At 31.7% G+C, this 27,638-nt stretch overlaps 1 protein-coding gene across 5 annotated transcripts; it reads right to left on the bottom strand.

Moving 5' to 3' along the window:
- Positions 280–27,304, bottom strand: LOC109362534 (peptidyl-prolyl cis-trans isomerase PASTICCINO1). Of its 5 annotated transcripts, none has more exons than XM_019608377.1 (26): positions 27,193–27,304; positions 26,518–26,659; positions 26,327–26,411; positions 25,989–26,058; positions 25,675–25,772; positions 24,546–24,668; positions 24,244–24,276; positions 23,475–23,533; positions 23,287–23,371; positions 22,180–22,338; positions 21,534–21,591; positions 21,038–21,186; positions 20,808–20,905; positions 20,569–20,638; positions 19,807–19,866; positions 18,209–18,265; positions 17,309–17,377; positions 17,080–17,157; positions 16,179–16,280; positions 16,020–16,091; positions 2,995–3,735; positions 1,462–1,534; positions 1,260–1,327; positions 924–1,139; positions 678–815; positions 280–599 (listed from the first exon to the last, which is right to left on the bottom strand). In XM_019608377.1, exons 2-26 carry the CDS (start codon positions 26,589–26,591, stop codon positions 450–452), a joined length of 2,985 nt encoding a protein of 994 aa, XP_019463922.1. In that variant the 5' UTR covers positions 26,592–26,659; positions 27,193–27,304; the 3' UTR covers positions 280–449. The 5 variants fall into 5 exon arrangements, with proteins under 5 accessions (XP_019463922.1, XP_019463926.1, XP_019463923.1 ...); XM_019608381.1 differs by having other exon boundaries at positions 26,518–26,596; positions 27,193–27,294; XM_019608378.1 differs by having other exon boundaries at positions 26,518–26,652; positions 27,193–27,288.

Raw genomic sequence — 27,638 nt, 5'->3', positions numbered from 1 at the left:
ACAGGTCGCTGATTTGAAGAACTATGGAAAGCTTCTCATAGTTGGTAACAAAATGTTATAATCCTCTATTTGGTTTCTGGTGGTGATTGACAATGGGAAATCTGATTGAATAACCATTGTTGACAAGTATACATTAATGACAATTGTTATTCAATCTAAAAAGATCCATAATGAGTCAACAATACTAAATCCTAAAAATATTTAGTAGTCTCATACTTATTTGGTTATACCTTAAATCAAAGGAGAATACAGCTACTTACAAATTACTAAAGAGAAGCCTTTCCATATAACAGATCACAAATCAGATCCTTTATAACATATAAGAAATAGGAGTGAACATTATCCAAAGATAAGTGATTCATTCCATGTGATTACATGTATTTCAATATTAATCATGGCCTTAACATTCGATGTCAAATCGAAACAACTAGAATTCCTTCAAATAAATGTCAGATTTTGACCGATACCTGCTCCTTCATTTCAAGCAATGCATCTTCAAAGCACTTCGCAAGAAAATCTGGATCGGGAATGATGTCTTTGGCCACCTGAACTTGCATGTCTGCCCTTCCAGCATAGCTCACCATATTCAAAATGAGTGCCTGCATTTCCTCAATGTTAATTACATGCACCAACCATAGTTCTCTTAGGAAAATCAGAGTTTAGGGGCTGTACTGTACATGAGGAAGTGCAGAATTATTTGCCCTTAAGAATGTTACTGGATTGCCTCCCATCATAATTTCCTCTTGTGGGCCAACCACATTTGAGATTGTAAAGCTAGTGTGACACAGAATCCGGTAATTTAGATAGCTAGCAAACTGCGTTCGTTGTGTTTGCAGGACAATGTTAATGATATATGGTTAAAATTTCCAACTTCATATTTATAGATGATTAAATGTTAAGCTAAATAGGTGGTTGAGATGCACCTTAGGACCAAGAGTGGACATTACAATATCTCCAATTTTGTATGAGAAAAGGGCCTCAAAAGATTGTTTCTTTCTGTCAATCATTGCTTTAGCTCTCTTGAGATATTCAAGAGGGTTGGAATTGTTGCTTCTATGATAATATACAGGAAGGAGAATCATACCAAATTTGTTACCCCACCTTGCTCCTGAATTGCTTTTCATCAAATCGGATAGGTCCTGATCAGTATTAGTCATTTTTTCTCAATCTCAATAGTATATTCTAAGCACAACTTGAATAATGAGTGAAAATTGTAAAACATAAACAGCACAAGGAAATAAATTTTCGGCTGAGAAGACCTGCAATCCTGGCTGTTTTCTTAAATTAACCATAGCTAGCCCTGTTAGCTGAAGTCCATCTCGCAGCCCTTACCAGAAAAGGTTATTATTTAATTAGTGTTGTGTTGATCATGTGCATACTTGACGAGTGCATGAAATACAAAGAGAAACAAACTATGAGCATTGTAAATAGTGGTTTATTACACAAATGACTTTTACCAACCATTAGATGAACGGGAGTCCAGGTATCTTGATATCCCGGATGATATAATTGCGAATAGAACGTCATTTATGGTCTGTAGAACAGCAAAAATTAACAACCCCAAGGACTAAGAGAAGAACTCAAACAATTATATCAGTATGCTTGTTCATGGTGCCCTGTATCTATCAATATATAATCTGGACAAGTAGTTGGGTTGCTTCCATAAATTTGAAGTTTGTTTACACTTTTTATATCATAAGATACTGTGACTGTGGGTGATACAGTGACAATATCATATGAAATTAAGTTAAAACACAGTTCTTATGTGGCTAATTCCAGTGAACAGCAGCTGCAATTTAATATTGACATGAACAGATAAAATGATATAGTATGCACAAGATCAACAAGTTAATTTTATGCGAATGCAGAGACACGGAGGTTAGTGTAACAAACATTGAAGGTACTAAGATGAGGAGAGAAAACATTCTTCCACTGTTTACTGAGCCTGGGTAGGCCGGTATTATCAATTTACAATCTAAATTTATTTAAACTTCTAGCCAAAATTTATAACGGTATCCAGATTTACATTGTTCTTTTCCTTATCTTTTGATTTCTGGTTCTGGTTTTCTAGAGGACTTTCCTCTACTGTACGGAGCTGAGCTCCATTTCCTAGCTTAAATACCATCTGTGTTTCTCAGTTCCCAACACAATTCAAATAAAAACTGATGAAATCAAAGTTATGGAGATTGCGAAGCAAGTCAGAAGTAGATATTGGAAATTTGATATTGGACATTTCTAAAAGCTGCCAATGTGAAAATTCTTACACACAAAACAGACACCATAAGGACCACAGTTTCAAATTGCAGTCAGATGCAGCTCCAATATTGTTTTGCCGTGACGAGTACGACCACAATTGTAGTATGACACTAAATTACAATGATGTGGTCCTATTTGGCTGTAGTAATGTTTCAAATTGTGGACTGCATCACATGATGCGGTCACAATATTGCAGTAGCGATGAACATTGCAACTGCCTCACACCACAACGCAACCATATTGAACCACATTTGGGTCGCATCAGACCACAATGCAACCGCACTGGGCCGCATCGATATCAAAAATATTTTTTACTCATAAAATAATTCACACTGCAACGGCTGCAATCACAATAACTACGACCGTAATCACAACCATAATTTAAAACACTATTCTGCACGACAACCACATCGGACCACATATAGGCCACATTGGACGGCATCGAGTTCAAAAATATATTTTTAATCAAAAAAGAATTCATACCGCAAGCACTGTAATCATAATAACCACAGCAATTTAAAACACCAATAAAATATTAACAAAAAAGACAAACAGAAGTTTATTGAAATAAAGTGAAAATGTAAAATGAAAAACTGTCATTACATACACATTAAACTGATAATAATAATATTAGTATTAGTAGTAGTCCTCTAAAAAAATCAACAGTAGTAGCGGGATGAATAAAATTAAATTGATGTTAGCTAAGAACGAAACAGAGAAAGTAATTATCAAAATTACCGCATCCCGGACAGCGTTTTTTACGGTCTTCATGTCTTGAAGTAAAAAACTGGCAGTAGCCATCTTCCTAGGCCATAGCTCCACCCCAGCGCCGCCCGTAATCGCAGTTTTACGGTCACGAATCCAGAAACACCTAAGTACAAATTCCACCGCAAACAGCACACAAAAACACATAGTAACCACTAGCTTCCATAAATTGATTCCTCCTCCTCTTCCTACTGGTTTACTTGGATTGGTACTAGAGGGAAGGTGAAGGTTTGGGAGCTGATGTGGATTATTGAGGTTCCTGCAACTAGCGATGAGCATAGACATCAATGAAATACCATCACCCAGCGAATGATGAATTCTGAATACGAGACAGTTATGTGACATGAGTACATGTATTTCCCACAACGGTTTGTCCATGCTAAGACCATTACTCTGGATGGATAAATCAGAGAGGTATTGGTTCAAGCCAGCATCACCCTGTGGGAGTGGTTGATCAATTATTATGAGGTGACTGTTGAGGTCGATTTGAATTGGACGCCAGTGTTCGATCCCGTTACGGTCATGGACTAGGAGGCTGCGGAACCTTGGGTGTTCGACCAGACTTGAGTTGTTTATTTCTTGTTTAACAATCTCAAGTTGGATTGGGTTCTTCAGACCAATTGCACAATGGACTATTTGTTGGGTATCTGGCTGGAGGAATAACCTCCCTGCCGGAGTTAGAGGCTCGTCATATTCACTCTCCATCTCAACTCCCTAGCGCCTCAACTCCCAACTATATTTACATAAATAAACAAATAATAATAAAAGGGAATAAATGTATCCACCTACTTTATAAGTTTTATACATGTTCAGTCAACTTTCACTTTTAACCATGGTCCACTAAAAACAAATATAGAAAAGATATATGGAGAGAAAATTTTTTTATACTTCATTGTATTATTATTATCCAAAATTAATTTTTAAATATCATTAATTTTTAAATAAAAATAATGGAAATGAATAAAAATAATATATTAGATAGATATATAAATTTTAAAAGAGTTTAAAATTTATGCTATAGTAGTATGAAGCTTTTTATACTGTCAGCATATCTTTTCAATATTAATTTATATTACTTAAGAGTTAATGGTGATTAACAAATCAATTGTGGACAATGTGCTGATAGTGCAAAAATAACATTTATACTGGCAGTATATACATATTAAATTCATCTTAGAATTGCCAATACATAAATATTACAAATAAATTAACGCAAAATAATATATTAACTATATGTATGACAATACATAAATATAATGGAACCATATTTTTTATTCTAAAATATGTATGATTCCATATACTCCTATTTTTTATTGATTAAAAATTAAAATAAAAATAAAATGTATATTAATTTTATATTTACTAGTGTGTATAGGCACTTCGTGCCTGCCGACGAATATTGTGTGATACTACATATTCAATTTTTATATATTATATATACTTTTTGTTTATGATAATGTTTAATTTAAGGTGATATATTAGGTTAATTAATGAAGTGGTGGTAGTTACTTATGATTATATAGTTTCTTGTAAAAATTAAATAATGTTAAGGGCAATATAAGAAATGAAAATTGCACCATGAAGGAAGTTATTTCATGTTTTAACTTTATATATAGTATAGATTAACCAATAAAAATAAAAGAATACATGGAGGAATAAACGTTGTCCCAAACATAATACTACTACTAAGATTCCAATTTTAAAAGACAGGAAGTGCGTCACGTCTCTTTCTTCTCATCATGTTGAATGTGTGAGAGTTTAGCAGAATACCCACGTGACCCCCCTCCCACTGTTTTGAATGCCATCCACGTATTATTTAATTTTTTTAATTATTTTTTTATTTATTTATCATTTATTTTTACATGACATATTCTTTCATATATGTTTAATGTAATTTTATTTTTGATTAAATAAAATTATTCTAATTAAATTTTGTCAATTTTTATATAATTATATGATATATTAAATTATGAGTTTAACCAAAAATATTAAAATATATAAAAAGTAGAGTATTTATTAGGAAATATGAATATAAAAAAAGTGATTACTTGATTTATTTTGTTTTTATATATATAGAAAGTAGGTAGTCTTTGCTATGATTAGTTTTTTCTTCCCAAACTCCACCGGTACATCAACTCTACAGTGCTCACCTAGGTTCTGGCAATATTCTAATTTGTGTTATTGGTTTCATTTATTTTCCCGAATTTCGACAGTACCCGATCAACATCTTTGGTGTTTAGTTAGGTTTCGACAGTACCCCGATCTACATTCCTAGCGACTTGCTAATCAAGTTTTGAAAGTACTCTAACCTAAGTTGTTGGTTTTATTTCTATTCTGGAGTTCCACTAGTTCCTTGACCTGTGTTCTCAACTCGATCCAACTTCCTCAACCAAGTATTCAAAGTTTGAACAAGTATGTTCTCACACAGTTGACAATAATTAATGTTTATTTCTTCACTAGTTACTTACCACGATAGTTCTCAAATTTCAACTTCCTTACTATACAATAAGCAATAGGTAAAGAATGACAAATGTGAACACCTAATTTTATCGAGCTCAAACTTTATTCTTTTTAAAAAATAATTCAACATTATTTTTATTATTTATTAAATAATTTCTAAAATAAATAAACAACATAAAATAAAGTGAGCAATTTGTTTTTTGAATTCAAAAATGAGGGAACCTTTGATATTTATCTCTATATTTTTTAATAAAAAGCATACTAGATAAACAATTATGATGATCATCAGTTTGTTAATTTTTTATTTAATAAATAATTTCAATTATTAATTAAATAATGTTACAATATGTTGTGTTTGCTAAAATTCAATCTTAGTTGATATTTATTTATTTTTTATATATATAAAACTGATAGAATAATCTCTAATAGAGATTTTATTTTGTTACAACTATTAAACTAAATAAAAAATTAAATAAAAACAAAATCATAATTTAATTTAATAAGGTTGATGTTGTCAAGTTGTTGGATGTTTATTTGTGATTGTTTCTCAAATGATAGCTCTTTCCTTATTAGCAGTCAACTAATGATTTGGCAATCATCACATCATTATTAAATCTATCACACGAAGTCGGTGGGTTGCTATTGCAAAAACATGTCTTTTAGTGTTCATAATCACTTAATAATCACATTGGAACCATCATTATTTCATTATTGTTTGACTGATCGCCACTACAAATCAACTTCACACCGTCTAGGAAGTACCAATCAGTACTTGACGCATGTCAAGTCGAGGAACCACCATCGATAGTCTATGTCAGTATCCCCTATCATGTGATGATTTGTGTTGTCTACATATTTTGTGTTGCATTTCCCCTTTGCCAATTTGACCCATCGTCTTTTTCAAACCAACTAATTTTATTCCTTTCTACTCTTTATTTCGTTTTTCTTTTAAAATGTCTACTTAATAATGTTTTAAGCTTTATAAAAATGGGCAATAATAAAAAATGGTATTTTTATAATAAGAATGTTAATTAATAATTTTCAAATGTTTCTTCGAGGAAAAAAAAATCTTATCACCTTCAAATAATTAATTAAATAATATGGGGGAGAGTCATGATTTCATTTCTTTTTCTCAAAACATATAAGAGTAGTTGTGATGTGTCAATTGTATTCAGTTTAATAAAAATGGTGGCACTAATAATTTTTGTATTAAAATGTAATAACTAAAAACAGTTTCCTATAAGTAAAAGTAAAACAAAATTATTTCTCTATATTTAGTTGTTAAATGCAAAAAGGAAAAAAATATTTTCTCCTAAAAAAATATAAAAATATCTAATCTTAATAAGGATGGAGGGAAGGTTACAAATGTTCGTTTCTTTTCCTCAACTCATCATTTGGACGGTCACACTATTTTGTCCTAAAAGTAACTAAATCATACGTAATCAACAATCAATTTTCTATCCAAGAACTATAGTATTGATTCTCTATTAATCATAGTGATACATAAGAGCAAACTGAAGAATCTTGTGAGACACAAATAAAAATAAACAAAATTTGTCTCATTCAATAATTAAATAAATAATGAAACAAATTTTAATGTATAAAACAGTTTATGTTATTTAGTAAGGGTACCGTCTAGAACGAATGGATGATAATATTTTCCCTAGTTTATAACCAATTCCCGATTCTAGATCTCAAATTTAAGGATCAGTATATTCCTAAAAGTGGCTTAAAGATATATGTTAGGTTATTTTGGAAGATGATAGTTGGTTAGAAAGTTAGGAATTAGCAAGTTAGATTTATGTTAGTTACTTGTTTTACAAGCTTTCTTTTCATTCTTTTCTCTTGTATAAATAAGTCATATTGACTCACTTCTTATTCAATCAATTCAATTCACTCAATGAGAATATTATCAATCTTTGTTTCTCATTCTTCTTTCTTTAAGCTTTCTTTTATACACTTCTTGATTCATCAAGAAACTTTCTTTTTATGGCTCTTATCACATTTTAACATGGTATCAGAGCATTATTATCTTTTGATAGCTTCCTCATGGAAAACTTCAAGAATCAAGAACATGGTGGTGTTGTTTTCTTCATCTCAATGACCTTCATTAGTGTTATCTTGCTTCTAATAGGTGACAATGATGCATGTGGCAAGACTATCTTGATTTCTTTGATTGCTCCAGAATTGTTCTTCAACATTCAATGTTTCTTTTCAACATATGGCCCTAAATTCTGCATTATCACCTTCTTCATCGACCTTCAAATTCAGATCAAAGGAGTTTGTTTTTGGTCAAGAATTCTTTTCAAGTGCATAAGCTAGCTTCTTGATATCCTCAAGCTCTTCAAGAATGGAGTACCATGACCAATTTATCATATACAAGATTACATCCTTTTCTTATTCTTCATCATTTACCCCTCTTTCTTATTCATCATAGAAGCATCTCATTAGGATCAAGATTCTGATCTGTTCTTTCATTTTCATCATCAATGATTGGTTCGCTTCTGTCCATGATGATTAAGCTCAGATATAACTTCTGTCATGGATGGTTAAGCATTTGATGGGTAGCTTTTGTCCATAGTGGTTAAGCAAAGATATAACTTCTGCTATGGATTATTAAGCGTTTGATGATATAGCTTCTGCCATGGGTAGTTAAGCGTTGTTATGACTTTAAATCAATTCCAAACTGGAGAGTAAAAAATTTCACTCACCAGCTTGATGGGAGATATTAACGATATATATGATAGATTATTTTGGAAGATGATAGTTGGTTAGAAAGTTAGGAATTAGCAAGTTAGATTTATATTAGATACTTGTTTTACAAGCTTTCTTTTCATTCTTTTCTCTTGTATAAATAAGTCATATTGATCAACTTTTTATTCAATCAATTCAATGAGAATATTATTAATCGTTGTTTCTCATTCTTCTTTCTTTAAGCTTTCTTTTATACAATTTTTGATTCATCAAAAAGTTTTCTTTTTATAGCTCTTATCACATTTTAACATCTGAAGAAAAAATTTCTATATTTTATTTGCAAAATGTAATTGTGACTAGAAACTAATTGTGTAACATATGTTTAAATGAAAATTGGGTGCCGGGCATTTTTGATCGGTAGTAACATACAATTTTTATGAAATTCAATGATTATGGTAATAGGTCCTTTCCTTTTGTTTTATAATTTTCTATATATTAACTATAAACTTTGTATTATTAAATTGTAATGTAAATTAGAAAGTGGTGCATTTAAGAATTTGTAAATTTTATGATTTTAATATTTAATATACATATTTTATGTGCCTTACACATGACCCTTCTTAGTACCACATGTTACAAATGCCAAGTTACAACATCTTTTTCATCACATTTTACTTAATCACTAAATATTATATCGTGCATTATACATGCTTTTTAATATTTTAATTGTTAATAGTTTTTATCAATTGATACTTTTGTGTTGAAAATATGTCATCTTTGTATATGTCGGGTTATAGATGTAAGGTTAGCATTTTTCTATTTCCATTTGTGTATCCGGTTGGTATCTCTTTTATTTAAAAAGGATTAGACAAAATTAGTCTTAACTATGATTTAGAGTGACATATTCAACATTTAATAAGGATTCTATTTTGGGGATGGAGTGAAACTCAAAATAAGGTAGTTCCATTTTTATAATTTTGCTTGTATAAAATTACCTGCATTCTGATCTGAAAGTGATAGTGAGACCACGTAAAGATTGTAATTTTCACAGCCAAAAAAAATGTTTTTATGATTGAAAGTAAAGGTTGCCACCAATATGTCCTTGAAAGCAAAATAGGAGATTGAAAGACAAAGTTTAAAAGCATTCAAAGAAATCGTGCTAGACATGTTTTGAAGAAGACAAAAGCAAACAAGATTTTATGACAACAACAAATAAGTTATGATATACTTAAGTGTATATTTGGTATGGATTAAAATTTTGAGTTTTTATTTTTTATTTTTCTTAAAATGTAAATTATGATGTTTGGCAATCAAATGAAATTATAAACTCAATTTTTTTTTTAAAAATAACTTAAAAGTAGAAACTCTAAAATCATGGGTTAGTTTATTTTTTATAAGCTTATTTTTTTCCACTTCTCATTTTACCATATTATAACTTTATATTCCTTCTCTTTTTTACTCTTCCACCAAACTCCGTAACTCTCCATAATTCTTCAATTAGGGATGAAATTAATAAAAATTTTGTATAAAATTTGACATTTGTATATTATTTATTTTGTGAATTGTATAATTCGAGTTTAACAACTTCTATCATGCATGTTGCTTTTTAATATTGATATTGATTTTTGTATTGTATTTTATTTTAATATATTTTTTGGCGTTTGTTATGCAATATTAAAAATTAAAAAAATAGTAAAAATATATATGATGGTAAATATTTAAAAAAATTATTTAAAAATAGTGTAAAAACAACCAAAATAATCCTAACATAAACAAATAATCTCATGCTATTTTCTGTAATTTACTATGTAAAAAAAAATTCTACTTTACCCAAACAAAACAAATCAGTTTATATTCAGCTTTCAGCTAAGGTACCCAACATAAACAGATTATAATCTCGCAGTTTATAAACTGAAATTAAAAACATAATCTATACCAAATACACACCTCATTAATGGGATAAAGTCCTAAATAATCATTAAGCACTCATATCATTGATTTCACATGTGGATGATCAACAAAAAGATCCAACTTCAGAAGATCAAACCAAAGGCAAGCTTGAAGAACCAATGAATGGTGAACAAGAAGATGCAACTCCAAAGCAACAAAACTGTCAAAGATCTTGGAGGTGCAAGAGCTACCATCCACAAGATCTAATCATTAAGAATCCAAATGACAAGGAACAGATAAAGTTTCATAGAGTCTAAGCATTCAATATTGGTATATGAAATTGAACCAAAGAATGTAGATGATGCTCTACTTGATGAAGGTTGGATTCAGACAATGCAAGAAGAATTGAATCAATTCCATAGAAGTGATGTGTCCATAGTGCCTCTACCTCAAGAAAAGTCAGTTATAGGAACCAAGTAAGATTTCAAGAACAAACTCGATGATGAAAGTTATATGATAAGAAACAAAGCTAAACTAGTAACACGATAGTATTCTCAAGAGGAATGTATCGATTTTATTGAAATGCTTTCTTTAGGAGCTACGAGCTCAAGACTTTATCCTGCGAATACTTCCCCTTATTCAGCCATTACATTGTGATTGATCCTCTATTTGCCAAAACTTGATCAGGAAGTTCCAGGTTAGTACAAAGATTTCACGTAATCTCCTAGTCCTAACTCAAAATCGACCAAACTAAGAGCATCCACAATGGAGAACAACACTTCTGTTCTTATTTGGGTCCCACATATTATTTTATAATTTATTACAACTCCCCATAAAATAAGAACAATATCTACTTTTTCATCACAATCATTCTTATTCTTATTTGAGTCCCACAACCTATCCACACTTTTATATTTTATAATAAATATAAAAAAATATTAAGAATAATTACTTATTTATTTATTAATAAATTAAAAATCATTACAATTTGTTATAAAGATTAGAAATCAATTATAAATAATAAATAAAAATTGTTCGTTGTAAATTATAAAATTAAATCACATGGACACGAATAAATAAAACAAAATATTACATTAATTATAATTTATTAAAGATAATTTCAAAATATATCAGAAATTAAAACATAGTAAATTAAAAAATAAATAAAATGCATAAAATAGATAATGTACGCCTCTCACGAATTTCTGCTCTCTTATTTAAGTACGCTTGAAAACTAGGACGGGGATATTCTTCCAGCGGTGTGATGTCATGATTTGCATGGTCATAAGAAATATTGTCAATTGTTCGCATTCTCCACCATCGACTTCTTATCTTGCTTGAATCTCTTTAGTTGTATTTTTGTCACGATGTTCATTGTAATTATCGTGGATCTGGTACCAAAAGCAGTCGGATTTTTGGTCATCCCTAACAACCTCATCTAAGGAAATGTTGATATATGATTGGACGAGAAGTGTATCTTCATGTTGTAGTCATGTTGTTCTAATACTTTTTCCCTTAGGAGATGCTATTCCCTTAATAGATCTCTTTCTCTTAGTAGATTTTCCTCCCTTTGTAGATCCTCCTCTCTTAGCCCCTACTCCTTCTTCATCATCAAGTGAAATAGTTTTCCAAGCCATCTTGAGTGCAAATTGGCAATACTTCAGGTTGAGAATGTGGTAATTGAGATTGAGGATTGGATTAAAGTTTGGGTTATTTTGTGAATTTGGTATAAAAAAATGAGAATTTTGATTTGGGATAAAATGTTAAGAATTTTGATTTGAAATGGGTGGACAATTACTCATAAATTGTAACCATTGATTATAAGAAAATGGATTGTTGGGATTGTGTGGGTCATTGGGATTATTGGGATTCATTGAAAAAGAGAGTTATTGATGTCTTTTGGTTATAGAGAAAAAATAAAGCAATACTTTATTTTGGTTTATGATCATTATTTTATAAATCTTCATAATAATACCGTTGAGAGTTTTCAACGGTTCTTTCTTGCAAAAACTTCTTTAGTGGAGTGTCTCTTTCTTGCAAAATATCTCTTGTGAAATGTGTTTATCTATTGTTTGGTGCAACCGTACTTTTATCTATTGCTTGGGGGTTCTTTGATTATTATTTTTAATTTTCGTTTCTACAAAAAAATTAATTTCTTGTAATGATTCTGGAATTTTTTTAATGTTTGTGGATATTTTGATGTTTCTAGATATATTTATGTGTGTATTTATTCTTTGATTATGTATTTTCATTGCACTTCTCTCCTAAAAATAACTATTCTTATTTATCAACTTTTATTCTTATTTAAGAATATAATACAAGGAATAAGAACAACACAATGAAGAATAGAATAAGAACATTCTTATTCGGTTAAGAATAGCCTTAAGAATAATCAAGGTTATTCTAAGGAGTTACAAGCTGTTTCTTGAATGTGGGGTTTCTTACATATTACAAATTTCAATATATAATTAAGTGATTCATAACTTTTTACTTGTATGTTTAGTCAAACCCCTCAGAAATGCATTCCACACTACATTCCATTCCAAAAAGTAATTTAAACAACCGTGTGATTTTCAAAAACATTCTGACTAAAAAAATTGTTATGCCTTAAATCAAATGGCAATAAGTTCCTTTGATACTTATCCCAGGAAATGGTGGGGTCAACATCTCATATCATAAGAGTATATCACTTCATGTGTCATTTCATTTGATTGGTTGAAAAACATAATTTAAGTTTAAAATTTAATAATAAAATATTTTTTGACCAATCAGTGAAAATAACACATGAAGTGATACATTTTTGTGACAAAAAATGTGCTACCCGAAATGGTACTCCTCTATAAAAGTATAAATAATAAACCCAATAATAACAATCCAATTTATTACACAAACTCAAATTCACAGTTAAATTATTTGAACAGTTAATTCTTTCAGCATCAGGTAATTTAGATCTAACCTAAGCTACAATTAAAGCTTACAATTATCAACTGCCCCGGCATGACCCCTTAACTCTCATTGTGTGTGGCACGAGATGACACTGATCAGTGATTAATAGGGTAGACGGTAGATGCTACATTAAATTAACATATTCGTAACTATCTCTATTTCTTTTTAATTGTATATTTTGAATATTTATCTATCTCGTTTAAAAGTTTAAAATTTTATTATTTATAATAACCAAAAATATTTATACTAATTATTATTTTGTATGTTTAATCTTATTTAACACTTTCTTAAAAACATCAGTGAAAACAATTATGAGCACGTAGAAAGAAGGGGTATATCAGAAAAAATGCAATATTTATATATTGCCAGTGTAAAAAGTTATACACAGTCAATACAACATTTATAATTCATTTGTATTATTTATATTTAAAAGTCAATGATAATTAAATATGAATGGTAGATGATACATTAGTAGTGTAAAAATCTTACACTATCAGTTAAAAGTGTCAGAATGAGCTCCTTGAATGAGTTGAGACTACCTGGTTCGAGCTTTGGGCTCTATCGGATCAGGCTGGTTGTGAGAAAAAGGTGCCCAAACCCTGCTCTATGTGAGCACCAAATGAAATACTGAATATAATGTAAAAGATGTGGTATTCCCCATACATTAGGAAAAATTATTAAAATTTCAATTTTTTATGTTATTACTATATTTGTCAAGAAGTCAATGCTTAGTATCACATAAACATTGTTATGGGTTCATTTAAAGGCTTGAAGCAAGGCAGAAGGGCTATTGAGGAGAGCATGCTGAATAAATTGTGTCCTATAGTTTAATGTACAGAGTCCCTTCTACCCATGTGGTCAAACCTCTCCAAGGAAAAAAATAAAATAGTCACAAGAAAAATGGGGTTGAGTGCCTAGGTGGTCAAGAAGACGGGGAGCTTAGAAATTTGTGTTTAAATTTTACTTAATGATTCTCAAAAGCAAAATATGCTTCAACACTTCATTTAAATTCTATTTTAATTATGTTTGCAAAAGTTTGTCTATATATACCAACCTTTATTTGTATTGTTTTCGTTTTATATACATTTAGTCATATGGTCATACAATAGTGTTTGTTATGTAGGTTTATCATGTGAGTCTTATATTTATTGAGTTGTCAATTAAAAATAAGATATAAGATATAAGCCCAAATAGCAAATAAACAACAAAACAAGTATGGTTGTTGTATTATCATATGAAGATGAATGATTTACACCCGATTTAAGTTCACTAATTACATTTAATCTTAGTCATTCATTTTCTTAAATCCAAGAAACTAAATGGGTGAGAGAAATAAATGATTAGAGAGAAAATAAGAAATCTTAAATAACTTTTAAGTTTCACTCATTTGGTCCGTTATATTTAAGAAAATCAATGACTGAAATTGGGTGTAATTAGTGTAAGTTAAATTAGGTGTAAACGAATTCCTCCTCTAATATGAAATAGTGGAAAAATAATTTTTGACGAATAGGCCCAAACCTGACCAAACTTTCCCGACCTGAATTCAGTGTTTCAAAATTACAACTGAATTGAGCTAAAAAGCCCAATTTCAAACAAATGTGAAAATATAGTACCCAAGCCCTATAATATTTTGAGCCTTTTTGGCAGGCCCGATTGGACTGACTCATTTTGACAAGTCTATTATGAATACATCTTTTTCTCTATTAGAAAAACTCACAATAAATATTTTATATAAATTTTACAATCACTGTATATTTTTTTTAAAAATAAACAGATAAATAGGAACTTGTGAAAACCTAAGAGAAACAACTACAGATGTGTAATACATTTAACAAATACTAGAATTTGTTCTGTTCACCTTTTCCTATATTATACTATATAATTTTGTGAAACTCAGACATCAAACCGAAAAAGATCTCTTATTAAATTTAAACAATTAAATTGTCCAGTTGGATCGGGTGATTCAATATATAATTAATTATTTTTATGTATAAATATATAAAAATATATGAGTGTAAAATTTTACATAATTGATAATTATATATAATTATATTGAAGTAACATCTTCATTTTTTTGCTCCTGAGTAAAAATATATATTATAGTGTCATTTATTTTTAAATTTTAAGTAAACCGTCCGGTTTACTTCATGGATTATATCAGTTTAACTGAGTTTAACATAGTCGGACAAAAATTTCTCTGTTTCAAAGCAGTCTAACCCTCATTCGGTTAAGACTACAAACCAAAGCCATTTTCAAGTTCAGTCAACGGTTAGACTGATCCAACCTTCCAATTCAGTCCTGACAACTCTGGTATTATACTTGGTTGAATATAAACATTTTACAAATTGATGACCAAAAAGAAAAAAAAGGATAAAAGGGTTGTGAATTGATATTGCGAAGTTTTTTTTACGTACACATATCATCCACCAGTGTTAATCACATATTAAACTCTAGGAAAATAAATAATCTTCAGTAGATAACTTCAAATTTCCTAGTAATATGATGTTAGAAATGCATGAGCTTACTTACTCTATAAGAACCACTGAACTGTAGTGACCCCTTTAAGAAATTGTGCTATGGCCATCTTCAGATGTTTGAAGTTATATCATATTACGGCACATCTATGAAGCAGAGAAGAAAATGAAAATACTTTTCTGCCAGTATGCCAAAAGAGAGAGAACCAACCCAAGAGAGAAGAGAAAGAACCAAAAAACAGGAGAGAACCAACCCCTTGGACGCAAATTGGGTGCAGATTCATGTGAATCTTGTAGATTTGTTGCATCTGAATCTCCATGTACTTCACTGTCCCTCTGGTTTTCACTTGTTTTCTGATCTCCATCTTCGTCGGCTTTAACTTCTGCAATTTCTCCAGGCTTTTTGTCGAAAAGCCCTTTAAATTGCTTGCGAGCCTTCATCTTGACTTCCTGCACATGAATTTCGTATAAGAATCAAGTCCTAGTATTCCTTATGGATTAAGTGTATAAGAGAATAACCGATTTCAAACCCACCTGCTCCTTCTGCTTAAGTTTTGAAAGAGCCGCAGTTGCATCCGATTCAGTTGACTTGTCAACTTTGATCATCTAATAAGATTGCAATCAGATGAGCTCACAAATGGACAGTAATACACCTTAAGATGCAAAAATAAGATTAGGTGTGAAGAGTTCTACCATTTTGAAATCAGCCCTTGCTTCTTCAAAATCCCCAGAAACCATGTAGGCCATTCCACGACGATAAAGACCCTTGACATGTGCAGGGTTTGCTTCCAAAACCTGCATGGTTTAATGAAGAACACATACCAAGAAGCTATCTTAAGATATGAAACATAAATCAAATTTTAAGAGATGGAAAAAAACAGCCTTGATAAGCTTGCAACATAATAAACAATAACTCCAAGCATAGAAAAAAATTCATCAACTGCACACTACAACGACATTATTCCATGACCCAACAATGCTGGCTTCCCATTAATTCTGACTATATTTTAAACCTGTATGCAGGTTAAACAATCCCAAACATGGGCAGACACGGACACAAAAATATGTGTATTTGCCCTCAAAAGGGTTGTCCAGTTTACGAGGCTCCCACCTGGTGGGTCTTGGGAGGGTAAATGCATGTAGCCTTACCCTCACAAGCAAAGAGGTTATTTCTAGGATTTGAATTCATGGCCTCCAAGTCACAAGACAAGTAACATTAGTGTTGCGCTGAGACACCTTCTGTATTTACCCTAAAGCTTAAACTAATTATTTTCAATCAATGCCTGGAACAAAAATAATTGGAGATAAACTTTTGAATCTGTGTGAAACTCTAGAAAGGCTTAACATTGCAAAGTTGCCTGAGCAACCAAGAAATGGGGGGGGATGAGTTTTGAAGAAGCTTTACTCCGTTACTCTGCAGACCAATTGAAGAGAAAAAAGGGATAACCAAGATGTCTGAATGGATAAAAGAGAAATCTTGTAGAGAGGAAGCACCAACCTACTAACATCACAATCTAGCAGATTGATATATTAAAGCGAAAATCCTACTTCAGATTCAATGAAATAAATAGAAACTAAATGATATCAAGTGTACCTTATTGCAAGTTTCGATGGACTTTCTGCAGTCACCCAATTTCAGTAAACATGCGGCGACATTCAGGTGTAGCAAATTCTTCAATCATGAGAATGGAAGAGATAAAGAGAAAGATTTAGTGTAAACGCTAAATTGAAATTGACCTACCAATACTGAGTAACACAAATATGCTTCCTTTCTTAAGAATATTAATAGAAAAATATAGGGGGAGAAACAAAGGATCACTTACACGTGTATTTGCAAATACTTTTCCTTCCTCGTCATCTTGTGGATTGACATGGTTAAATTCTCGAAGCACCTGTAAGCAACTACATACTGTTAATAAGTTTGATGGTAATTTAGTCAGCATAACTTTAACAAAGTTTAGAGATTCCAACAGAAATTAATAAACAAATTTGTATAATCAAATCCTAATGCTGCAAATTCATGTCAATATGGATAAGAGAAGCATATTGTCAAAATAAAAGTGGACTATTTAGCTGTCAGCAGAAGCTATTTTTTAAACACTGCACATTGAGGTGGGAGCAGCAGGAATTTAAGTCTTTAACCCCTGGGCATGTACTCCCTTAGCCTTAAAAGACCAAGGTATCTGCTTTCACACCACCAACTAGCTAATACTGATTTAAAGGAAATAATATTCATTTATTCATATGGTAGAATCGCGCCTTAAGTGGTTTCAACATGTGGGGAGGAGACCAGTACAAAACCGAGTAAGGAGTGTAGATCAAATGAAGGTTAGTCCTAATTCTGCAGGAAGAGGGAGACCAAGAAAAACCATAGGCGAGACGATAAGGAAAGACTTAGAGATCAATGCTTTGTCAATAAACATGATTTATGATAGAGCATTGTGGAGTCATATGATCCATCTGCCCTACCCCACCTAGTGGAATTAAAGCTTGGTTGTTGTCGTTATTCAGATATGCAGCTTAGATCAGAAAGCAGAAGCTTTAGATACACAATTTTAATTTCTATCAGGAAGCAGAACCAAATATACAGCTGCTCCATAAAAAAATTGGGCATCGCTGCAAGAAATTGTCTAATACAAATATGTCAGCAAAACATATAAGAACATTGTAAGGAATAAGGATGCTGTAATAGTTCATGCATTAGCTCAAAATAGAATGATTACCTGTTCATACTTTGTCTTGGCAAGTTCACATTTTCCTTCCTTGAACAGCCTGTTACCCTGAAAGAGCATATGAGCTTGAGACATCCAAGTTCATGACAAACCAAATGTTGGAAGTACCAGCCACATTGTATAATATTTTTGTATGTGATTGTAGCACATATCCAAGAATAAAAAATGTGTGATAACTAAATAAACCATAAGAAAGCCATAATTTCATAAAAGGGGAAGATTTAAAGGCAAATTAAGGGGACTTTCTTCAGGAATTAAGCATCCACTATCAATTTATAAAAAATAAAAATTAATTAACAAGAAACTGAGTAGCATTATACATAAAGACATCTAGTTTGGGAATCCAATTAATTTTGATTGAATTACTCAAATCTTCATTATTTCAGTATAAATGATTTTTTCATCTCAAGTGCACAGCTTGAAAGATCAGTCATCATGGATCACCAATAGATGATATGAACAGTAATGTGCAAAATCATTAAATTTACAGCTTAAAATTCTCCCTTTTATTCTTAAACTTTTTTGTCAACTCAATTTTGCACAGCATAAAATGTAAAACTCATGTTCAAGAGAAGTTTTCTATGTAGGACACTCTTAGGATCCAATTGCAAGGAATGGTACTTGAGTCCCACATTGGAAGTATGAGATTCTAGTGTGGGGTTTATAAGACCTTGGGTTCTAAAACTACAATTGCTAGCTTTTGTGGTGTGATTCTCCCGGATTCTCAATGAATCCGAAGTTTCAACCACGTCTCTTGGCTGCAGAGAAGCGGCATGGGTGGTGATGCGGGCATTATAGTATTCGTTTGGGACAACTACCCAAGGGCTTGCTGGTGCTAAGGCTGCAGAGCATGGTGGGGTGGACAGGACATGATTCCCAAATTGGAAGTAGGAGATTCTAGTGCAAGGGTTATATCAAGGTTCATATCAATTGGTCGAAGTTTCCACCACATCTCTTGGCTGCACACAAGCAGCGCCAGTGGTGATGCCGACATTGCAATATTCGTCCAGGACTAGTCAAAAGGGCTTGCACGCAAAGGGTTATGTAGCATGATTGGACGTTAGGACCCGATTGCAAGGTATTGGACTTGAGTCCCACATTGGAAGTATGAGATTCTAATGGAGTTTATAAGGCCTTGGGTTCACCAACTGTACAACAACAACCAAGCCTTAATCTCACTAGGTGGAATTAAGCCAAACTGCACAATAACCAAAAATTCAAAAAAATGGACTTAAGAAAAAAAAATTAAAAAAAAGAAGGCAGGCCTTGCTACTCATCCTTCAAAAATCATAGAAATAAACTGTGGCAGAGTTGACAAGATAGCGGTTTATGAAAATAATCACATAAGAAAGAAGTAATGGAAAAAGAAAAAAACTCTTTTATTGCTTGATAGAAAAGGTAGCATCTTTCCATTAGGGTGAATATGATGCAGTAGCAGTTTTCAACAGGGGTGGCATATTAGTTCCTTCAACCATACTGTGCTCAAACACAATATTAGCACAAGATTGTTTGGCCATTGTGGCGTGTACCATTAGTCCATCATGACACTATTATTAGAAACCTGAGGATTGTGAAAGTTCTTTTCGTACCGTGTTTCTGATCTTCTCAGCTTCATCCATTATACTTTTAAAGTCCAATCCAGTCCAGTCCTGCAATAAAGATTAAAGTTCATGATATATTAGGCATATTAATAAGTATATGTACACAGCATGTAAAATGGAAACCACATGGGTTAAAGGATGGCTGTAAAGTAGTGCAAGGTAACTTTCTAAATTTTGATGATGACATTCAATTATTCATTCAAGATTAATAAATGATGTTTCATATTTAAATTACCACAGTTAATCTAGGGACCACATCATAGAATACTTGTAATTCGTCTAAATATCAAATCTACCACATTAGAGAGCATTTAAGAATTGCTCATTGAAACTAATACAGAAAAAATTATCTTTAGAAAAATAAACATAATTGTGGTAACCAGTTAGTAATTATATTTAATACATCTCTCCACTTAATCCATAATTAAAAAAACTGTTAGTGCGCAGAATAAAAGCGAAAATGCAGTAAAAAAAATTAAATTTACCAAGTAATTACAATTGCAAACAGACAATCTAAATCACTGGGTTGATGAATCGCATGTATCAAATTCCAAGCATGCAATTCTGACTACCATATAGCCTAACTCCTAGAATAAATGGGCATGAGTGTTTTGTCTTTTCTATCAAATAACATTAAATCAATATTACTAAGATTGCTCATTACTACTTCTCTACCTAAATCTTAAAATTTCAACAATATGCAACTATTACTGTAAATAATTTGAATTTAACTAAAGAAATTGCAAATACCTTTGGCATTTCATAACCAAGAAGCTCAATCTCCCATTGAATATGAGCACCCTCAGGAACATTTGCTGGCCTGTTCATAAAAAGGATGAAGTACGCCAATTATATGCAGAGAAGTAGAACAGAATGATAGTGAATGTTAAGATTTTAAAAAGAAAATATTCATTCGGAAAATGTCTGCATTAAAATGCTTCAAGAAATCTAATTACAGGTTAACAGGTAAAAGTAGTTTTACTAGAAACCTTGTAAACTTGCCATAAGCATAGTCAGGTGGAGATGTAACAAGAGCTATCTCTCCAGGAAGCATCAGTCGAACAGCCATTTCAAATCCTTCTGGAACCTAAAAAAAAGGAAAAATGAGAGATTTTAGTGCAAAAACCTATGCAAATGTTCATGTCCCTGCATGATTAGCATGAACCTAAAATTAGAGTAGAGAAAATTTACAATTGATAGTCACATATTAGGAACTCACCAACCCTTCACCAGAACAGAACTCCAATGGCTGACCATCATTATCAACTCTTGTATCATAGAATACCCTATTTCTTTCATTAAGAACAGTTCCCTTGTAATGAACGCGAAGTAAACTGTCATGAAGAGGGCAATCCATTGGAAAATCACCTATTTGTTACAAACAAAATATAATATCATAAAATGACAAGCAAAATAAATAATAAAAAATGAACTGGCAGTTAAACCATATGAATGCCGGGATAAAAAAAAGAATTTAGTTCTCCCAAAAACAACACCCTCAAATAAGAAAAAGAATAAAAACCACAAAGCAAAAAAATAGTAAGCACTGAACTCAGTAACTCAAGCATCAGTCATGCATTTTCCACAAAATATTTTCTACTTCTTTTCTTTGCGTTTTTTTCCTTTTCCTAAAGAGAAATCATGAAGCTTTCTATAATCTATGCACTCCTTTTAAGATTATTAGCAGTAAATAACTCCAGAGTCTCAATCCACACCTTTCCCATCACGAATGCGGCGTTTTATTAGGCGCCCATCTCCAAGCATGTCTCTCACCTGTTGATTTATTACCAGCAAGAAATTTCACATCTTCAATGTTTTGGTCAGGTAAAAGAAACAAAATTACACAAGCAAGTCTTGACAGCGCTAGCAATAGTATGAACTATAAAGGATAAAATTTCAGTCTGGAATATGCCTAGGCCCTAGGATTAGGAAAACAGCACCATAGTGCACATAAATTAAGTACACATCTCCCTGATCACAAATAAACTACATTTTGTGTGAAATGCCTGGCTCAACATCCATTTAGTAATATGATGATTGCTGATACAAAGTTCCATAAAAATTGATGTGAGGAAATAAGAATTAAATAAAACATGAAGGAAACAAGGGGTTATAATTCCAAGTCCAAATACAAAAATCTTTTTGTGCCTAGTATATACAGCTGTGACATTTTTATAGAATGCAAACACAACCATGCAAGATAAAGGACAGAAATAATGTAATGTAGGATAAGTTAAATCTGTTATTGCATTGGTAACAACAATAAAGTAGTAACAAAAGAAGAGTGCTGACAACAATTCATTCTACAACATACAACTTCAGTAATAAACCATGGTTTGTAGTGAGTAAGATCTTGCTCACTTGAATAAAGTGAACGAGCTCCACTTCAAATTGAACTTCATCGTAATCTTCTACTACAGGCATCAGAGGAGACTGAGTTAAATACTGACTGGTAACAAATATGACAGCCTTCTCTTCCCTAACCATTGTTCCTATCCCCATTTCAAGACCTTTAGGTACCTAGTTTGTACATAGGCAAAAGAATCACCAAGATACAAAGAGAAAACATCAATATTTGCATCAAAAGCATTTCTTTAAGATATTTCTAGCACAACAATGCTTAAGAAATACAATGTTTCCTTATACAAACTTTACTAATTTTAGGTGAGCAAAATGACTAGCATGTATCAAGAAACAAGAAATATAGGCACATCCTTATCAGGTCATTGCTGAAATATTTTTTTATTACAAAATAAATTAATTAAGGGAGCATAAGATATCCTCCTCCAAAAAACTACTCAGGTAAAAAATACAAAGAAACTACACAAGAAAACAATGCCCAAAGGAGCCCAAACTATATGCATATCCTCCTAAAAAACAAACACTTCAGAGCTAAGAGATTGGTTAATATAATAAATAAGGCAGGTCAATCTCTTTTCATATCTATCAGAGAAAAACCTCTAAAGAACAAATGGGAAAACCATACAAATAACCATATCCCGAATGTTATCAATGATGAAGAAGTTCCCTTGAAAGTTCGGTGAACTCCTTTCCAAGTAAGAGAAAAACATCTAAACAACCAATATGAAGACCATAAAAAATAATCCTATCCGAAATGTTATCAAAGATGAAGTTGTCTTGAAGATTCTGGAACTCCTTTTCTACTATTAGCAACAAAGCACAGCAAACACAGTGCCCTGCCATAGAATTTTAGCTTCTTTATGGAAACCAAAACCTCTAAAATTAACAAAAAATAAATTAATGAAAGTCCTTAGGCAAACTTAGTTCTCTCCAAGGATCCCAAAAAACTTATTTAGTAACTTTTATGTCACACATATTCCTATAATATATGAAAATTCCAAGTTATAAGAAGACAAATAAAACTGACATACAGGAGAAGAGTCCAACTCATTACTAGTACAAGTAATTGACCATAGTAAAATGAGAAAAAGGGGATGATTTAACTACCTCAGATTTTCCAAATGTAAAGGAGTATGGTTCTCCTTCTGTATGAGATATAATCAATTTCCCAGTGACTGTCTTTGCTGAAATCCTGGTCAAGATCAAACAAAATATCATCAGAAACTTCCATAAACCCATTATACTGCCTGACATGAGTAGAGATGAACAATAGAAAAAAGGAACATGTGTTTTACCATGCCTTCACTTCATAAGGTTCTCGAGGAGATTCCCAGCCCTGGCCTTCACGTATTACCTGAACTTATAATTATAAAAGGGGTAAATGGTGAAATATATGATAAGATTAAGGCAATGGATTAAAAATAATCATAACTCTTCCCTCGAGGGAACTTCTTTGTAGATCTCCTTTAAAATTTCAAATTGTTGAACATAAGATATATACACAGACGAAGTGCAACAAATGTGTCATAAGTTATGAATAACGTTCCATCAAAGTCGTGATACAATTTCAGCATTCTTAAAAAAATATTCCTGTAAATATCCACATGATCAATATACAATGATAACAACAAAGCTTTTTCCAACAATGTGGGATTGGCTACATGGGTCAAATCACATCATTGTGATTTGTGTTCTATCATAAACCATGTCCTCTGAAAGGCCATTCAAACCTAAGCCATTTTAAACATTTTCACCTATCTTTACCTCTAACTATTAGGATATCCTCCCCTTGAATCTATGATATTCAATATGAATTCTTAAATTTCAGATACCATTGAACTCTATCGTGATGTGAGACAGGAAGGTTTATAAAAACTTATTTTGCGAGTATCAAAATGATAAAGCATGCACTCGGGCTTCCTCTCAGTATATGTCCATCTTCGATATGCACTCAACACTCTTGGTTACATCACTCATATTTCCTATTAGTGCAATCCAAGATCATAAGAACATGGACAAAAAAAGTTTATTAAGTATTAAGCAATGCACTCTAGCCACTTTTACCTTTTTCACAACTCCCAAGTCATCAGAGACAACCTGAAATATACACAAAAGCCATCAAAAGGATCAGAACAGAATCACAAGAAATAATTATTCTGAAAATAAAATATTGCATATAATCTAGAAAAACAGTACAATCGAAACAAGACATGTATTGAATAAGATGAAAATAAGGTTGAACAAACACTGCAAATAAACCCAACCAATAAAATGGTCTTTAAGTTCCACGAGTAAATTGAAACCAAAAGAATCACCAGGACATGTAAAATGGACAACGAAAACAAAAAGAACACAGTCATCCTTGCCTTGGCTTTGAAAAATTCTATCAGTTCTATTTCAAAGTGAAGTTCATCATCCTTTGGAAAACGATCAGGAGCAGAAACAGGACAATTATCCTCGCCATAGTGCAATTGGGGCTTCATCTTGAACTGCAAGAATAGATTACACAATCTATTAAATCGAAAACTAATACAACAGAACTATATAATTCTTTCAGTTAAAAGAAAATTTTACTGAAAGAAGAAGAAACATCAGAAAAGCAGAAGATAAAATCTCTACCTAATACATGTATATATATATAGAGAGAGAAGGGAGTAGATGAATAAGATATCATCTTAAACTTATCCTCGTATCTATCAAAGTAATACCCCAAAGAAACCATTAGTAAATTCCACCTTATATTAGTATTTAACTTCCATTGTTCCCCTATTTTTATCCCTCAAGTTGTTAATACGTTTTGTAGAAAAGATGGTAGGATCATGCCTTAAGTGGTTTGGACATGTGTGGAGGAGACTGTTAAAAGCCTCGGTAAGGATATAAGACCAAATGGAGATTAGTACTATTTCTAGAGGAAGAGGAAGGCCAAAGAACCATAGGCGAAACAATTAGGAAAGATTTAGAGATAAATGCTTTGTCAATGAACATGATTTATAATATAGCATTATGATATCGTTTGATCCATGTAGTCGACCCCACCTACTAGGATTAAGGTTTGACTATAGTTGTAAGTTGTTAATATTTTCAAGAATATTTAAAAATATTTCATTGAAAATTCCTGAACTCCTCAAATCAAACCATAGATTAAAGTAGATAAAGATAAATCAGGAAACAAGAACCCCATATTTGAAGAAAAGTAACAAAATATTTCAATCAAAGGGGATGTATAAAACTCAGTTTTCCTTCTCTTTTAGTAGGAGTAATTGTCACAATGATGATGGTAACAATTTCACTGTTAGTTCCATATAATAAATGCAATGTTCTGTTAATTATGCATTAAAATAAGGTTTTATGGTCAAAATCATAACTAATTAAGATCAATGAAAAGTCCCATTGAAATAAGGATTTAGCATGACAAAAGATGACTTGAGCTTTTGGTCACCATCACGTATGTTTAGATCAGATATACAACAAAGTTCAATATGTATTGCACATTACCATTGCCACTTCACCCTTCAACATTGTTGGAATTCCTTCTAGCAAGCCCAATAACATCTTGCTTTTTCCTAAAACATGTCTTATCGGTGTTCCCCTGCCTGTTTCCATGACATAAAAATGTATTTAACCCAAAATTTTGCTTAAAAAAGAAGGCAATAATCTAGCATTAATACTATCCTTTTTTTACTTAAAGCCAGATTATCAAATCTTATTATTATAAAAAGAATAGCCTAGATACCATTTCTGAAATCCTAACACCAATACAATAAACCAAAACACACCAAAAATGTCCAAAACAGCTTAAATCAGCTTACCTCCATAATCTGACCTTGTAGATTCCACAACTACTCCATCCAAAGTTCGAATTGTGCAATGATAGATAACCTGAAACATATAATTTAAACTACTTCTTGATGAACATCAACCCTCTATAGAATACTTGACAGTTCACATGTATTGTTGCCTTTCTAAAAAATTTCTAGCTTGTCTATGAGAATGTTTGTTTACTTCAAAATTTTGACACTTAGTGGCTTGGCACATTGTTTGGTTTGAAAATGAAGGGAAGAAGTACCATTTCATAATTGATAAAACTTCCTATTTAACATAAAACAACGCATATCTGCACTAAAGGTTTTGTAAACATCGGAATAACCTGATCACCATCTGAAGGCCCAGAATCACCCCCACCAGGCCTAACCAAAGCTTTCATCAAACTTCCAGGTACAATTTTCTTCTTCCTTCATTTTCCCAAAGAAACAATAATATTTAGAATACAATCTCCATCAACACAAGTATAATGAACCACAGGAACCAAATAATTTTAATAATAATAGCAATATATACCTCTTTTCATCCTCAGAAGGTGGCTTCTTCTTTTGTGGTGCAAATTCATGTTCAACATCTCCATTTACAGCCATAGTCACTGACAAAAATCAAAATCACTTTATTTCCTAAAAAGGGGTTTCAGCTCCCAGATACCTACAAACTTCACACAACAACAATCAATTTGATTCAAAACTGAGTCTTTAGCAAAACCCAATGTTCAGAAATGTGCTGAGTATTAATTACCAGCTTAAATAGTATTTTGATCCTTTTATCTCAGACGTGTATTTGTATTTTACGGCTCTCAAACCTTATATTTCTCTTTCTTCCCTTCCAAAACTCAGCTCACAAACAGATTCTTAAGGGTCGGGGATGAACAGGGAGTTTGGGATCAAAATGATATAGTTAGGGACCAAAACTGAACTTTAAAAACGTAATGATCAAAATAGAACTCAATTAATAATAACATTTAAGCCTTAGTTAATAATTATTACATGAAAACCATTCAATATTGGGAAATTAATAATAATTTTTATTTGTTGATCTCATTTTTTGTTAGGTGAGAGGTTCAGAAGGTAGTTACTATTCTTCAAAAGTGTAGTTAGTTGGCAGAGTAGGTGAACAATGAAATCTGAAATAATTATATATGGAATTAGAAAATCGGCATTGAAATTTGAAGGTTGATTTGTTGCTCACCTTAGGTTGAAGACAGATAGCTCGTTGAAGATTCTTCAATTACTGCTTACAACTCGTATGATAGTGGAATCATCGGCCAAAAACAAACGGCGAGGAGCAATAATATATTGTACATTATTTTATTTTACTATTAATTGTTTTAGCACTTTTAAAAAAGAGAAAAAGACTTATGAGACTTATTTAATTATTATTAATTCTTTAAAAAATATAAATAAATAATATATAATATAATAAATATGTATAATTAACCGTATATAAATATGTGTTCATATTTAAATATACAAAACTTCCAATAATTTACTTTATAGAAACTAGTGTGTACAGACACTTCGTGCCTGCTGGCGAATATTGTGTAATACTACATATTTAATTTTTATATCTTTCGTTTTTTTGAATTAAAATGTATTTTTGTGTTTGGTGTACTTTATATTATATTTTTTGTTTTT

This window comes from Lupinus angustifolius, chromosome LG12 (genome assembly GCF_001865875.1).
Source record: "Lupinus angustifolius cultivar Tanjil chromosome LG12, LupAngTanjil_v1.0, whole genome shotgun sequence".
In the NCBI taxonomy this organism is placed as follows: domain Eukaryota; kingdom Viridiplantae; phylum Streptophyta; class Magnoliopsida; order Fabales; family Fabaceae; genus Lupinus; species Lupinus angustifolius.
This window is presented reverse-complemented; position numbering and strand designations above follow the sequence as displayed.